The sequence below is a fragment of the Echinops telfairi genome, unplaced genomic scaffold (genome assembly GCF_000313985.2).
Source record: "Echinops telfairi isolate 266 unplaced genomic scaffold, ASM31398v2 ScPeMD7_7;HRSCAF=31, whole genome shotgun sequence".
NCBI classification, from domain to species: domain Eukaryota; kingdom Metazoa; phylum Chordata; class Mammalia; order Afrosoricida; family Tenrecidae; genus Echinops; species Echinops telfairi.
The window spans coordinates 24,679,489-24,696,654 of NW_022103904.1; the positions used below are offsets into that span (position 1 = coordinate 24,679,489).

Consider the following 17,166-nt stretch of genomic DNA (forward strand, 5'->3'; position numbering starts at 1 on the left):
TGACCATTCGGTTAGCAGCTAAGTGCTTACCTGTTGCATCACCAACACCCCACCCCACCCTTTTATCCTGGTTGCCTGAAGCCATCCCATGACCTTCAGTGTTTTGTGCACGCAACATGTTGCCCACTGTCCGGCTAACATCGAGGACTACAGGAGAACATAAGCAGCATACCTGACATGTAGTAAACTGTCTGCTTGCTGTTATCTCTTGTTGTGTCATGAATCGCCCTAAAATCAGCAGCTCGACACAGCCCACATTTACTATCTCACAGTGGCGGTGGGTCAGAAGTGTGGGCACAGGTTAGCTGGGTTCCCTACTTGCAGGTGTCTCTTACAAAGCTGTGAGCAAGGCGTCAGTCAGGCTGGGTCTCTGAAGACAGGCTCATGGAAGGATTCTCTTCCGAGCTCATGTGGTTTCGGACAGAATTCCAGTTCCTGGAGGGCTCTGCGACCGAGGGCCTCCGTTTCCAGCTGGCTTTGACAGAAGCCGCTCAGCCATTCTCAGTTCCTCTCCCCTCCAGTGCGCCACTTGCTTCATCAAAGCCAGCAAAAGAGAGACATTGAGAGAGTATTCCAGCCGGACGGAAGGAATGATCTTATGTAACTACTCATGTAAGTGCCCTTGCCTTGTTTCATTGGTTAGAAGCAAGTCACAGGTCCCTCCCACAGCCAAGAAGAAGACAGGGGCTGCTACCCAAGGGCATGGACACCAGGCACCCACGTCAGAAGCTGTAGACTACAGACAACTGTCATTTGAGGAAGGGAGTAAAGCATATTGGGTTAGGGGAGAATGTTTGTGCCACTTCTAATGGACTTCAGAGCTTCTATCTGCCACTTACTGTGTGACCCAAGGCAGGTTACCTGTCCGCACCGGTACGGCCTCTTCCCTGTTGGAGCGTGGTGATGACTGAAATGAGAGATCACGCAGGCAGCCTGGCAGGGTGACAAGCACGCGATCAGTATCAGCTCATGGGGTTTTCTCGTTGCACTCTTGTCTTTTCTTCAGCTATCATTCAAATAAAATCATCTCTGACCACGATGGAGTGAAGCTAGGAATCAGTAACAGAAAAAACAAACCACCCTGGAAAATAGCAAACGTGTGAATTGAACAGTTACTCTGAAACTCTTAGTGGGTCAAGGAAGAAATGACACATTTCTTAGAGTCAAAATGCAGGCACAGCAAACTGAGACCTATGGAATGCAACAAAGGCAGTAAGCACTCAGAGGGAAATGTACAGCAACAAAGGCCTATGTGCAGCAAGGAGAAAGGCCTCCGATCAATAGCCTACCTCAGCAAAACCAGGAATTAGACAGAGAAGAGCAAACTGAGCCCAGACCTCGTGGGAGGAAGAAAACCACCCAGATCAGAGCAAATTGAAATAGAAAACAATAGAGAATGAAACTAGAAGTTAGTTCTTAGGAAAGATCAATACAATTGATTAACCTTTGACAAGGAGGAGAAAAGATGGGACTAAAATGAAAAATTAAAGGCGCGACATTACACCTGACCCCATAAATGTAAACAGAATTACAAGTAATTGTATAGCCACAAACTGTATAACTTAGATGAAATGAACACATTCTTATAAACACAGAACATCCCCACACTGACCCAAGGTGAAAGTCAGAGTCTCAACAGAACCACAGGTGAAGAGGTCAGATCAGTGAGTGAGCCGCAATCTCCCCGCAAACCAACAGCAGCAAACCGGTTCGGGAACAAATGGCCTCACTGAGGCCTCTGCCAACACTGGGGGAAGAATGGACGCCAATCGATCGAGTTGAAACGCTTCAAAAAGATAAGCCAGGAAGAAATGCGCCCTGATTCACCCACGGAAGCAAGCGTGATCCCAGACCAAAACCAGACAAAGATGCCACAAAAAACATAAAGCGACAGGCCAGTATCTCTTATGAATATAGATGCAAAAACCCTCAGGAAATACGAGTGAGTAGAATCCCACAGCATTTTAAAAGCCATAAGCCACGACAAGTGGGACTTATTCTAGGACTACAGAGATGGTTCAACATGAGAAAATCACAAAACGTAAGCTGATACCAGGGGCTCAAGTAGAAAGAAAATGTTTTGAAAATGATGATGGCAACATATGTACACATGTGCTTGACACAGTGAATGTATGTGTGGATTGTGATAAGAGCTGTAAGAGCCCCAAATAAAATGATTTTTTTTTTAAGGAAAAAAATTAGAAAATCACAATATACCACATTAATAGAACAACAACAAAAATAACTATATGATCATCTGTTTGGATGGTGAAAGGCATTTGATAAAGCCCAATACTCTTAATGAAATCACTTTAAAAGATTGGAATAGAAGGTGGTACATACCTACAATGAACTATTACTCAGTCAGTAGGAGAAAGGTACTCTTGACACATGGTACAGGATGAATGGAGCTTGAAGATTTTACGCTGAGAAAAATAAGCCAGTCACAAATGAACAAATACTGTACAACCTCATTCAAGTCATATAATAGAAGGCCCATAGAGACAGAACAGGAAGATCGGGGTGGGGGGGGGGTTAGTAGTGATAGAAAAAAATCACATGATGAAGGATAAGGTGGTATACCTGATCATTATAAGTACTACAGTAAGTTACCTGACAGGACTCCTTAACTTATTGACCAAACAAAACAAAATCCAAACTCTCTGGACCTGATGGCAGTGAGCTTGTTTTTGTTTGTTTGCTCAGTAAGTTGAGGAGTCCTGGTAGCAGTCAGGTAAGCATTGGACTGCTAATTACAAGGTCAATGGTTCAAACCTACCAACTGCTCCGTGGGAGAAATTTGAAGCTTTCTACCGTAAAGATGTACAGCCACCAAAACCTATGAGTCGTAATCAATTATTGGTTTGGTCAATAAGTTGTACACCTGTAAAAAAAAGTGGAAGTGGCAAAAATTATATGATAAAACATTTACAACAATGAGCCCCCCAAAAGGAGGGGTGATGCTGCTGAGCCTGCTTATGTACACCAAATACCTCATGGGATTTGATTCTTTGGTTTCGAGGTTTACAGTACATTATTTCATGAGTCACTCCAGTTGATTGGTCTAATAACAGGTTGAGTGCTTCTGTTTGTTGCTTAGTGCCTGGGGTCTTGGAAGCACCACAGTCAGTCTCTACTCGCCTGGAGCAGCAGAGGAAGAGGTAGGAGGAGAAGGAATGAATGACTGTCTCCTTTGCCAAGAACCGGAAGCACTGGATGGTGCCTGTCTACCATTACTGAACATGTTGATCAAAGATTCTGTAGAAGAATATTGATCAACGGGGAGCAGGGGTGGGGGCGATTCACAACAGAATCTGGAATTCTCACAGACTGGAGACTTTTCTGGGGGCATTCCATGAAACTACCGCCCTGAGGTAATCTTGAAACCTTGCACCAAAAATACCCCCGAAGTCATCTTAAAACTGAACAGTAGTGTAGCTTAACAAGTGGTGAAAAGCGTGCTCTTAGCATTATGCTGCTTTAAGATCGAGCTATATGGAATGGTCAGATGGAAGTCTCGGGCGGTGAGTTGATGTTAGTGAAGGAGGAACAACTCAGAAACACAGGGATGTCACCAGTGTCCTTCAATGGCACGTGTAGGAATTGTTGAATTGGTGTGAGCTTTGCTGTAAATCAGCAACAGCAACAAAATAAAAAAAAATTAATGCTGTTGTTACTGCCCTTTGGTCACTCTTCATTGTTACATATGCACAGAGTGCTGCACGCACGCACACACGCATGCACGCAGAAGTGTTTTCTTTCATGGCTTGTGCTTGGATGATTAGCTGGGCTGACCCAGCTGGGAGATCCAGGTGCCAGCTGTCACCAAGCAGGCTGGCTTAGGAGGGCTGGTGTTAGTGTACACACTGGTCCTCTCAGCAGCAAAGGTGAGAAAATTGTAGGGAGAGGATGGTGTTTGGTGCTACAGCTGAAGGGCCTTGGTGAGGGACTCATCTCCTGAACTTGGGCCCTGTTGAGGGAGGAGACACATCTGTATAATCCGTGTCCCCAGAGCACTGGTCTTGCTTGGGGGCCTCAGAGGGCAAGGCAGGTGGGAGACCCCTAAAATCTGCAGTACTGAGCGAGTGCTAATGGCGTGCCTCTGGTTTGTCTTCAGCCGGAGAAATCAATGGTTTTGCTTTTCTCGAGAACCCCGAGTGAGGGTTGATGCTGTGCTAGTCAGCATCCCTTGCTTGGGGAACCCTGGTGGCATACTGGTTACGTGTTGGCCTGCTAGCTTCAAGGTCAGCAGTTCCAAACCACCAGCCGCTCCTTGGGAGAAAAGGTCCAGTCTCAGCAACCCACAGTGGCCGTTCTCCTCTGTCCTGTAGTGTCACTGTGAGCCAGCATCAACCTGATGGCAGTGAGCTAGACAGTACCCTGGCTTTATGGGCAAGTGATGAATTGCTTTTCTAGAAACAGGCTTCGCTTCTCACGAAGTGCTTTCTACCCCCAACAATGATGATGACGTTTTCCAGAATCAGGGTGGCTTCAGAGATTGCTTTGTCTAAAACCACTCCAGTGAGCCGATTTGGGAGTTTGGTGCTGGTGGTGCAGCGGTTTAAGCGCTTGCCTGCGGACCAAAAGCGCCTGGCCAGCCGGCATAACTACGGCGCTGGAAAACCCCGTGGGGCGGTTCTGTTCAGTCTCACTGGGTCACCCTGGGTCGGGATCGAGAGCAACAGCCCTTTGTTCTTCTTATCACATTGAAAGGATTTCGAAAAGTTCATTTATCTCCCGGCTTAACTTTGCAACTGTAGTAATTACAGCTGCAGCGTTTTATGAATGCTGGATTCTCTTCTAGCTCCCCTCCTCCCCACGCCACCTCAAATTTGCAGTATCTTAGACACTTTAAGGCTTTTTGAGCCAGTTTACCGAGGATCCACTTTTTCCCCCAAAACAAATATATTTCTTCGTGATTCTGTAAAGTCGACACCTTAAATTTCGTTACCGTTTTTATTGATCTGCCTTATTTCTTAATACTTGTCAAAATCAGATTCCCCACAGAATATTAGATACGGGGCTCGTTTGGTAAGTAAGCACAGAAAGTGGTTGCAAGTGGATTGAGTAGAAGGGGAGGGGGTGGGGGTGGGGGTGGGGGGTGGTGAACTGCGACAATAACACACAGCCAAGAATAAGCCTAAGAGATGGATTTGGTGAATTTCAAGTACATCCTCAAGACCTATAAGTTAGAAACATAAAACTCTAAAGCTCAGCCACATTCAGAAATGCTGAAGCGGTTCCAAAAGTAAGCTAAATGGATACCCACAGGCTATAAAAATAATTCCGTCGTCCGTAAAATACTGCAAGTTTGAGAAGTACTTAATAGAAGTAAAACATTAAGCTGCACACGAGCTGGGGAAACCTAAAATTGTTACAGAATCACTCCCAGCGAGATTTAGTGCAAAGTCCTAAAAATGAACTGCTTCCAAGATCCTAATAATCTAAGATTCTAATGCAAGATGTCAGGAAAAGAATAGAACACTTCCCTGGAAGCCAATTAAAAAAAAAAAAACCACTCGGCTGAGCAGTTTGAATTTTAAGCACCTTGCTCATTACAACAGGGCCCTAAAGGCTCAGCTGCTAAACAGAATGAATTTCTGCCCACCAGTGCCCTTCTGTCTCCTGTCTTCCCTTCTCTTATTTTGGTTATAGAGGCACATGCATGCATGTGCATCTTTCTCGGCATGCCCCAAAGCAAGCCCACTGCCATTGAGTCTGCTCCGGCTATGGCCCGAGGCTTCTGAGATTCTAGCTCTGTGTGGGAGCAGACTGCCTCACCTTTCTCCCGCAGAACTGCTGGTGCGTTTGAATGGCCAAAACCTTACACACCGTTTAAGGTCTTTTGGACAGTCAAACCAAGGTCACTGCCATGAAGTTGATTTTGGCTCACAGCAGCTGTGCCGGACAGAGTAGAACTGGCCAAAAAAAGCAAAACAAAAAGAACTGGCCCCTGTGGGTTTTCGAGACTGTAACTCTTTTGGCCTTGGCGTTCACCTGAGGAGCGGCTGGTGGTTTCAAACTGCTGACCTTGGGGTATAAATCATACATAGTCCGCTTCCATCAGCTCACAAACCCATCTCTTCTATTGCAGAGAACAGCCCATCTTCACCACCCGAGCGCACGTCTTCCAGATCGATCCCAGCACCAAGAAGAACTGGGTGCCGGCAAGCAAGCAGGCGGTTACCGTCTCCTACTTCTACGATGTCACACGAAACAGCTACCGGATCATCAGCGTGGACGGAGCCAAGGTACCATCCCCAGTCACTTGAAACATCCCCAGTCACTTACATCCCACGGAAAGCAGTCCAATGTGACTTAACACACACAATACTATTATTGTACTGCTGCTGAACCACAAGACCTGGTTTTTTGTTTTTCATTTAAAATTAGAGGGGGAAAGGTTGATTTCCCTCTTACCACATAGCCTTCATAACTACCGTATCCGTGCTGGTGAGTATTTCCCCCACGGACCTGTAGTGTTCATGTCTCCTCAGTGGTTGGATATTGAAGTGACTTCCAGTTTCGGGTTGTTATGGATACTGAGCATTTCTGTGTGGTGCCCGGCCTCGGTTGCTCCTCACACACCGTTCTTTTTGGCTCTGCTCCTCGGATCGATTCCTCGAAGATGCTCGCACTTTATGACTCAATGCGTATTGCCACATGGCTTCTCAGAAGCGTTTCTGTCTTCCAGCGTGCACGGAAATAAATGCCAGTTTACTGCACCCTTGCCAGCCCTGGGTTGTAGATAGTCTGGTCTGGGCATTATTAGAGATGGATTTTCTTTTAAATGTTTTCAGGGCATTTTTGTTATGGAGCTGGATTTTATTGAATATTTTTGGAGTATGTCTTGAAAGGGCTATTTTGATCTTTTTTAAAAAATAGGTTCACTTACTCTGCTGTAGTCCCCAATGTTCTGGGCGCATCGTTAAGGGAGCAGGGTGAAATAGGCACGTCAGCAGAGGGATCATCTAGTCTTTAAAATAGAGAAAGTCAGGTTGATGCTTTATGATCACTCTGCCTTGACTCTGTGTTCCTTCGGCCTGCTGGGTTTTTGTCTTTTTTGTTTTAACTTGGATGACCTGCTGTCCCCTGAAATCCAGAGACTCTGGAGCCAAAGTCCCCTCTGCCCTCCAAACTGGCTCTCCATTTTTATGTCCCCTGTTGCTTGTACCCCCCCCCACCAAAAAAAAAGCAGAGTCATCATTCCCTTCTCCATTGCTCAGATGACTCCTCCGTACCTGCACCCTGGGTGTGTTCTTTCAGGGCCCTCCCTTCGTTTGGACAGCCTTGCTTAGTTCTTCGAATTGCCTTCTTATCTGCCCTGCCCTCGGACGCTGGCCCGGTGTTGCTAGGCAGTCAGAAGCAGCGAGTCCTTGGTGGTACGGAGCTGCCAACTCAAATGCTGGAGGTTCGACTCCACCCAGATGTGCCTGGGAGGAAAGACCTGGTAACCTGCTGACACATCAGCCGTAGAAAGCCCTCCGGAGCACAGGGCTGGCATGAGTCAGAAGCCGCTCGACGGCAACCCAGAGAATAGCAGGAAGCTGATGGCGTCTGGGCAGTCGAGGGGGCCTGGCTGTAGACTCTGCCTCGGTCTCCTCTGGAGGCCCCACGACCCCCAAGCGCAGAGTGTGGGCAGCTCTCAGGTAGGGCCTGAGAGCCTGCCGGTGACTCCTCATCCCTGGATGGGATTCCTGCTTCCGGAGGAAAATTCTCCCTTCTGCCCATATTCTCAGAACACCTGCTTCGTGCTCTCGGCCACAGAGAGAATGCAGATCAGGCGGCTTGGCCAGAGATCCTCTTCTCCTTCCTTCTCTTACTGCGACACTTCTTCTTACAGGGGTGGGGGGTGGGGCAGGTGCACAGCCCAAGTCAGGGCCGAGGCTGCAGCTACATTCACACTGCTGGCCTGGCTCCACAGGGCTGGCACTTGTATCCTGCCCCTGACTGTCTGCTTCCATGTTCAGCTAGCCAACAGCTGGTGTGGCGGGGGGCTCCGAGGAGACGCGGGAACTGTCTCGTGTCATCTCCAGGCTGGGCAGCAACACTGCAGGGTTCTAGTGCACGTCAAAGGAGACCGGAAGTGTGAGGGAACCTGGCTGAGTAGGCAGACACTCTGTGTGGGATGAGCAGTCTCTGAGAGGGGCCTCGCCCCTCCCTGCTGCAGGGGGACACCGTTGTCGTTACCACTCCTCTTCTCTGCTGCGGAGCTGGGGCTGCCTGGCTTGCCTGGCTGTTCCGAGAGCTGATGAATCATGGCGACCGGCTTTCTGTTACCGAGAGAGGCTGTCGGCTCGTCTGCGGTCCCGGAGAGGGGGTTTCACTTCTGTCGGGGGAGTGATCCGAGGACAGAGTGGGATTACATATCCCTAAAGCCACTTTTCTTAGGGACAGTGCATGGGTCCTATTAGCTGGGCTGCCGGTCATTTGTCATGCAGGTTCAGTTTGGGGGGGTGCCCAGTCTAGTGTCAGAGTCACTTAAGAAGTGAAAGCCTGGATCGTGGGGCGCTGCAGGGCCTGGAGTCCCCGCTCCTGTTGCCCCCAGCTGCCTGCCCTTCCTGGAGCATGCTCCCCCAACTCCCCCTGGCCCCGAGTGACTGCCGCAGCACCAAGGTCCTGCAGTAAGGGGCAGAGGCTCTGTGGTGGGGCGAGGGAGAGACGCCTAGGGTTTCGTTACTGTGACTGGCGCTTCTGCCCTGAGAACTGGGCACAGAGCACCAGTTGGTGGTCCAAGCCCACCACAGCCCCGCTGGGCCTTCTCTTGAGCTGATGACCAGCAGTGAGTGAAACTCTCTGTAGGCTAGACCAGGCGTGCCTCCAGCTGCCCCGCAGTCAGGGTGGGGGGAGTGGAGAAGACGCCGGTTCCGGCGGGAGTCCCTCTTCCTCCCCTCCAGGAGGCTTCAGCCCTGCCTCTGCAGAGGCCATCCAAACAGACCACCTTGCTGCTCCTGGGCTGCAGGGGACTGGGCCCGGGGCCTCCGCTGGTGCCACCCTGTTCCACGGCTCTCAGCTCTCATCACCTGCACACTCTGCGTGGTTTCTGCGCCTGCCGGTCCGCAAGCTCTCTTCAGGTCCCCACACTGGCCTCCAATGCCCGGGCCCGGGGCACTGCTCCCCACCACGGCCGCCCAGCCATGGGCTCACGCGTTCCTCAAGATCCCAGTCAGGTAACTGGAGACGCCTGGACTGGGACAGGATGGCCACCTCCTGGCTTCCCCACTGCAGTGTTCCACCATGCTGGGAAAAGCACTCTCCTTATTATAGACCTTGCTCCCGAATGTTGATCTGAACCAAGAAGCCAGGTGGTTTGATGCGGTTAGACTTTGGGAGACCATGGCTTGCCCCATTGGCTGTATGTGCCTCTCTGAGCCTGGGGCCCCGGGCCCTGCCTCTCTCGTGGATCTGGCCACAGCAAACCCATGACCATAAGTTCTGAGTGGCACTTCCAGGCCAGTTGTCCCTCTCAAAGCAAGAAGTCTCTGCAGGCCAAAATGGGGGTCGCCTCCTTAGCAAGCTGCTGGTGTAAAAGGTACTTGGAAGTCGTTTTGAGCAAAGGTCACACCAGACTCAGGCGCTGAGGGAAGTATGGCAACCCTCTGGGCAGCATGCTCTCGCCAACAGCGTCAGCAGCTGTGCTCCCGCACCAGGCACAGAGCTGTGCCCGGCCCTGGCATTTGTCATGCTTTATTTGGGGAAGAAGCCACGGAAGGAGAGCATCTATACACACACACACACACAGCGTACTCTCATCACTGGATGCCTGTGTTCAGCATCTCCCTGAAATGCAGGGACGTATGTCATGTGTCCAACCTGATGCTGCCTAAAGATGTGAGCGGCTGGAGGTCTGGGGTGCAACAGCCAGTTTGCTCTTACTCTGGATTTGCTTCTTCTGGCATCCCCCCACCCCCCCTTCCAGGTGCTGTTGAATCAGCTCTGACCCATGACGACCCCATGTGTCAGAACAGAACAGTGCTCCTTAGGGTTTGCTTCCAGGAGCTGATTTTTCGCAAGTAGAGTGCCAGGCCTTTCTCCCAAGGTGCCATGGGTGGACCTGGCCCTCCAGCCCTTCCTTCCATTGGCGTGGGAGCAAGTCACCATTGACAGCACCGGGGATGCCAGTTCTAGGTGCTTATGTAGCCTGAGAGCACACGTGGCACTGCCTGGAGATGGTGAGCTCTTTCAGGACTAGACAGTTGGAGGGGGGCCTCTCAGGCTCCCTGCGCTGAGCAGAGTAGAAGACAGCATGGTTTGGGTGGACTAGTAGTCTCGGTGTATGGCAAGTATACAATGACCACAGAATGGGAGTGGTCGGGGTGGGGGAGGATCGCCAAGGGGAATCAAGGACCCAAACCACAGCATGTTGCCCAAGATCAACCCTGCTCACAGGCAGATGGGAACCACCTGAGGGCCCTTCCCAACTCCCCAGCTTCCCAGAGCCCTGCGGGGCGCCTCACACCCCACCCCCTTACGGATGATGGATGATGGGGTCTGGGGAAGAGCAGCCAGCTCCCTGACAAAGGCGCTTGGTTTCCAGAGCATTCATTCAATGAGCTCTCGCTGCACTCGGGGCAGACGGAGCGCACCAGCACCACGCTTATAAAAGCTGCCTGCGCCTGCGGACAAGACTTGTCTGAAGTGGGGGTTTCTCTCGGGTTCCCTGGCTGGGCCTGCGGCCCTCGGTCCTCAGTTATGTGTGGGTCACGGAAGTGTGATTGAGAACAATTGCAGAGCAGCCACCAGGAACCCTGGTCGCATCTTGGTCAACAAACAGTTCCAAACTGCCTGCCAGCTCCTGGGGACAAAGACGGGGCTTTCTGCTTCCATCAAGGGTGATAAGTCTTGGGAACTCATGAGTGCAGTTCTCCCCTGTCCCGTGGGGTCACTGTGAGTCAGAGTGGACGCTGTGGCAGCGGGGAGAGGCCTGCAGTCCTGGGATATTTATCAGCCCCCACTGTGTATCCAGGGAGTGTGGCGACTCAGAGGGCATCAATGTCTGAAACTGCTTCTCGGGGACTTGCTTTGGGGAATGGAAAATGACTCTCCAGGACCCACTCAGGGCTCCCTCCTCCCTCTGTCTTTAGAGTTTACCGTTTTGCATAAATACAAACCAGAGGGTGCTTTCTGTTAGGGAAGAAGGTATCCGGAAGGTTCCTGGCACATAGTAGGTTTTCAAGACATGTTTTCTTTCCCTCTCTGCCTGTGGCTTACTAAAAAGAACCTGTCAATAACGAGTCTGGAAGCAGACAAGATGCCCTTCCCTTCTGGAGCTCCACCTCACACGCAGACCCTTCCAGCTCCTTGTCCTCCGGGAGGACGTCCCAGGGAGAGCCTGTCTCTCACTTCCTGAGCAGCTTTCCCCAGCTCCAGAGTGGGAGATACTCCATGGCTGTAGAACATAGCTGGTTGCTTCCTCCTGGTAGATCTTAATTACAGGTGTTCTGTGCACTGTGTGGCTCCTCATCCTCATGGTCTATGAGCATGCAGTCTTTCCCAAACTTTACACACACTCGGACACTAGCCAAAAGGTTGCAGCGTCAGGTTCACCCAGAGGCATCTGAGCAGCAAAGCCCGTTTCTGAGAAACCACCCATCGGCAGCCCTGTGGAGCCCAGTTCTGCTCTGCTGCGTCTCAGGGCGCCAGGGGTTGGAGGTGCCTGAATGGCAGGGGTGGTCGTTCTATCTCCACAGAAGCTTCGGAGCGAGCTCTGGAAGGAAGAAAAGGTGTGCATAGGAGGCAGCCCCAACTAAAGCTCATTCCCACGATACCACCCTTTCACTCTCCCCCAGACTTGTCTTTTCCCCTTCCTGGGAGAAACACCAGTTGTCATCCTGCTTCCTCTAACAGGCCAGCAGTGCCCCTATCCTGACGCTATGGGTTTGGCCCCTCCTGGACTCCCTCCGTTCTCTCTGCCCCGACCACTTCCTTGGACTGCTGCCCCTGGTCTTTCTAGGTTGCTGCTTAAAATCAGTGTCTTCTCTTCATCCTCAGACACCACCACCCCTCACCCCACCCCCCACCCCCCATCTGGGGCCTTTTTCTCCGTCGTCCTGGTCAGAATGGTAAGTGGTGGTAGCTGGGCACCATCTGGTTCTTCTGGTCTCAGAGTAGAAGACAGCATGGTTTCGGTGGACTAGCAGTCTCGTGGCATAGTGGTTACGTGTTGGGCTGCTAACTACAAGGTCAGCAGTTTCAACCTGCCAGGTGCTACGAGGAGTAGAAACCAGCTATCTTTCTACTCCCATAAAGAGGCACAGTCTCAGAAACTCACAGGGGCGGTTCTACCCTGTCCTATAGGATCACTGTGAGTCGGCATCCGCTCGATGGCAGTGAGTTTGGGTTGGTTTGTTTTTTGAGTAGTCCTAGGAACTAGTTTCCTTGAGTATTTGATTTCCTTTTGTCCATACAAGTAGAGACCAATATTTGTATCCTAGATGGCTGCTCACAAGCTTTTAAACCTCTAGACAAGTGGTTCTCAACCTGTGGGTCGTGACCCCTTTGGGGGTCGAACAACCCTTTCACAGGGGTTGCCTGATTTATAACAGTGGCAAAATTACAGTTATGAAGTAGCAATGAAAATAATTTTATGGTTGGAGGGGGTCACCACAACATGAGGAACTGTATGAAAGGGTCGCAGCCTTAGGAAGGTGGAGACCCACTGGTGCAGACACTACTCAGTAAAGTCAGATGAAGAAGATATCTTTGTAAACTCTGCTAAGCCAGCACACTAAGTTGTCCCCTGAGGCTGACCTCAAGCCTCTCAAACCAGTGACCCAGTTTTACAAGTTGTTTGGCTAGCTCTAGGAATCCTGTGTACCTGTGACCATATGTGGTTTCTAACATATGGATATATATGCAGCACACACAAACATGCATATAAGGGGGTACCAAAAAATACGGAATTTCTTTCATAGCTATGTATTTAAATTTTTTTACAAGACAACCTTATCACCTTCAAAGTACTCTCCACTACACTTAATACATTTGTCAAATCTGAGATTCCATTCTTGGAAACATTTTTCAAACTCGTTTGTTGGAATAGCTGACAACACCTCCCTTGTTTGTTTGGTTTTTCTCCTTCGCCTCTTCTTTCTTTTAATCATTTTATTGAGGGCTCTAACAGTCTTCGCCTCTTCAACGTTGTCAATTTGCTGTCCTTCCATGTCCCTCTTCATCCTCAGAAACAAAAAGTCGCACACAGTGAGGTCAGGTGCATGGGGCAAGAGAGGCATGCTGTTTTTTGCCAAAAACTAGCGCACTGAGATGGCTGCATGAGCAGGTGCATTGTCATGGTGGCAAAACCAGTCCCTGACAGACCTTTTTTGTGACACACTGTTACACAATCTTTTCAGAACCTCTAAATAGAAAGTTTAATTAACAGTTTAACCTGGTGGAACAAACTCCAAATCTACTATGAGGCGACATTTTTGTCTGTTTGGGAAGTTGACAGGTGTCCAGAAGAAGGTTTGTCATCAACTGGCATTTCACCTTTTTTGGAATGAGAAAACCACTCGTACGCTTGAGTTTTTCCCATAGCACTGTCTTTGTAAACTGTGTTCAACATCACAACAGTTTCTGCAACATTTTTCTCGAGCAGGAAACAAAATTTCACAGCTACATGCTGTTCTCTTAAATCAACCATCACCAAAAATTAAGTTCAAGCAAAACTGCTTTAGTGAAAAAATTCACTGTGGCCAGAGAGAACCTTCCCAAGTGACGCCACTGAGTGCACTAGCTCAGAGAGAATTGCTCAGTGCTTACCTAATGGGCAAAATGTGTACTCCCGTTTTTTGGGGTACCCCCTCATATATATTCGGGTAAGTAAAAAGTATTGCTACTAGGGTTGAAGTTCATGAACAGGTTTATTACCAAAAATGTGTTTTAAAATGTCTCTATGGTCTATGGATGGCTGCAGACAAGTTCTCTCAGTAATACACGTATCTTGTTTTCATTAGGGAGTCTTCAAAAAAAAGTTTGATCAAAACTGACTGACTTCTACGGGAATATGCTGGGCCAGTACAACCTAAGGCAAAGACTCAGAAAGGTTAATCTTGACAGGTTATCTCAAAGAAAGAGGATGATCATGGAGGCTTATTATGAAGAAATGTTTAAGGAGATCGCAAACCTGTGGAGAAAAAGGCCAAGAAAATATGAAATTTTCTTTCCTTCACAAAAGAGTACCTGCTCATTCGTCAAGGGCAGAAGGGTTATCCTTCTGAATTTCATTGGGAAGCCTTGTCCCACCTACCCTGTATCCCTGATCTTGCCCCTTTCAGACTTATTTTTGTTCCCCACCTCAAAGATCACTGCAAAGGACACAGTCTGAGTCCTGTGCGGATGCTGACAGTGTTGTGGTGTACGTTGAAGAGCACAGCGTTCTTTGGGGATGAGTTACAGAGGCAGAAACACCACCCTCAGAAGTGCACAGGCATAACTTGAGGATATGTCGAGAAACGATAGCTTCACATTCGATACTTTTGTTTAATAAAGGTTTCTATGAATTTTATAGCAATACTTTTTTTACTTTCCCTTGTATATGAGGGAGGCCATAAAACATCTGGAAAAATCCCATTGTCTTTTAATTCCGTTTTCATGAGCGTTTTGAAGCACCTGGGTATATCTGTACAGATCCACCTATACATGCACATGCATTTACTTCTGGGTGCCTTCTAGTACATCCATGTGCCTATCCCTAGGCACCTGTGTAGCCACACACACATTTATTGATTGTTTTTGCCCTTGTTGCAAAATTGTACCTGTAACAACAATTAGCAAAATGGACTATTTTTCTCAGTGGGTTGACCATTTTTGACAGAATGATTGCCCCCTCTGTCAACCCTTCTGCTTTTGTGAAGGTCAGTGCACTGGATTTCCTGGATGTCCCACTAATTGTAGAGGCAAGCCTACTGTTGTGGCCTGAGATTGTTGAACTCGCACGGGTGAGTCATGGCAATGTCGAATCATGACGCAGAGGGAAATGATGCTTCCCCTCCCTTCTTTTTCTCCCCTCCTCTGTATCTTGGCAGTCCACAAGCTCTTGCTAAGGTGACTTGCAGGAAACAACTAGAGGGCTACACACCCTGCCGGGATCCAGCTGAGGAAACACAAGAGCCATCCATAGGGAAGAATGGGCTTCCGTTTATCTCCCTTGTGGCTGACATCCAGTTGTGGGTCTTGTGGGCTGTGCTTGGTACTGCCTGAGCACATTGGTGTGGGTGACCCAGTAAGAAATATCTATGCTGAAACAGCATCAAAGTGATCGCCCAACAGAGCAAGAGTGTCAGTAGGGAATAAGGAAGACCAAAGCAATCCCCACTGCCCAACCCAACAAGACCAGCACCGTGCATTCTGACAGCGAGTACACCTTGTGTCTACTCTGGTTCTGAGGTAGTGAGTGGACCATGTTGTTGTGTGGATAGGAGGAATATCCAAGGATATTCCTAATAGAGGCCAGGATATGGGGCCTAGAACACTGACGGAGGTTAGTTCAGAGCAGGCAACTGGACCCCTGTTTTCTGAGACTAAGAGAATGATCCAACCAACAGTCTTATGAATAACAGTGGAACATTGATAAAATGCCAGAAGATGAGCATTTGAAGACATGCAAATTATGACTAGGGAAGGGCTCACTTCTTGAAGCACAGTCAGCTTTCATGATGTGCACTGAACAGAGTATTTGGAAATGAAAACAGCAGCAAGCAGGCATGAATAGTTGGAGCGTGGGATGTACATAGTATGAGTCCCGGGAAATAAGTATCAGAAGTGAAACAGATCACACAGGATTGATGTCCCGGGAATTAATGAGCTCAAATGGATGGTATTGGTCATTTGAAATCAAACAATCATATCATCTGTTATGCAGGGATTGATAAATTGATGAGGAGTGTTATAGTCATTGTTAAAAAGAATAATTTCAAGACCTATCCTAAAGTACAGTGCTTTCAGTAATCAAGTAAAATTCATACACCTACATAGAAGACCAGTTAAAATGGACTATTATTCCAATTTATGTGCCACCCACTAATTCCAAATATGAGGAAATTTAACATTTAAGCAACCTCTGTCTTCTGAAATTGATTAACATGCCATCAAGATGCATTGATAATTACTGGTGATTTTTGTTTTGTTTTTTAATCATTTTATTGGGAGCTTATACAACTCTTACCACAATCCATACACACATCAATCGTGTAAAGCACATTTGTATATTCATTACCCTCAAGCCCCTGGGATTACTGGTGATTTTAATGTGAACATTGGAAACAAAAAAGGATCAGCACGCGGACATTGTGAGCTATAAATAACACGACACATCACATGACAGAATTTTGCAAAACCAAAGACCTGTTCATTGCAAATACCTTTTTTGAAAACATGAACTGTGACTCTACACGTGGGCCTTGCCAGGTGGAACACACAGGAATCAAATTGACTACATCTATGGGATGAGACAATGGAGAAGCTCAAATATTAACAGAAATATGGAACAGACTGCCAATTGCTCAGTTGCAAGTTGTAGTTGAAGCTAAAGAAAATTACAACAAGTCCACAAAGCAGAGTGGCACTGCGAGCACATCCACCTGAGCACATCCCACCTGAATTAGAGCCCATCTCAAGAATAGACTTGATGTATTGTACACTAATACCCAAGGACCGTACAAAGTTTGTGATGACATCATACATGAAGAAACTAAAAGGTCATTAAAATGGATGTCAGAAGAGACTCAGATGCTTCTGAGCATAAAATAGCTGAAGCGAATGAAAGCTTGGTGAAGGTAAAGAACTGACCTGAAGACTTCGAAGGATGATTTGAGAAGACAAAGTAAAGTAGTGTATGAAGTGTGCTGACACCTGTCATTTGAAAACCAGCAGAAAAGAACATGCTTCACCTTTGAACTGAAGGGGGAAAAAAATCATGCCTCAAGTTCCAATATTGAAGGATTCTATGGGCAAAAATATTGAGTGATACAGGAAGCATCAAAAGAAGATGGAAGGAATAAACAGACTCATGGTACCAAAAAGAACGAGTCCTGAGGGATCATCCGTCCTGGATTCCCTGTGTTTCCAGTTCCTATCTGCACCAGTGTACATCCTCTGGTCTAGCCTGATTTGTAAGGTAGAATTGGGATCATGATAGTGGGGGAGGAGGAAGCATTTAGGAACTAG

General features: G+C 48.2%; 1 protein-coding gene across 1 annotated transcript in view; it reads left to right on the top strand.

The window, feature by feature from the left end:
- The window catches only part of HOMER2 (homer scaffold protein 2), a 133,911-nt gene that overhangs the window by 78,519 nt on the left and 38,226 nt on the right, over positions 1-17,166 (top strand). Inside the window, exon 4 of the mRNA XM_030884476.2 lies at positions 6,095-6,251. Within this exon, the coding sequence (XP_030740336.2) occupies positions 6,095-6,251 (157 nt within the window). The remainder of the gene's footprint in view (positions 1-6,094; positions 6,252-17,166) is intronic.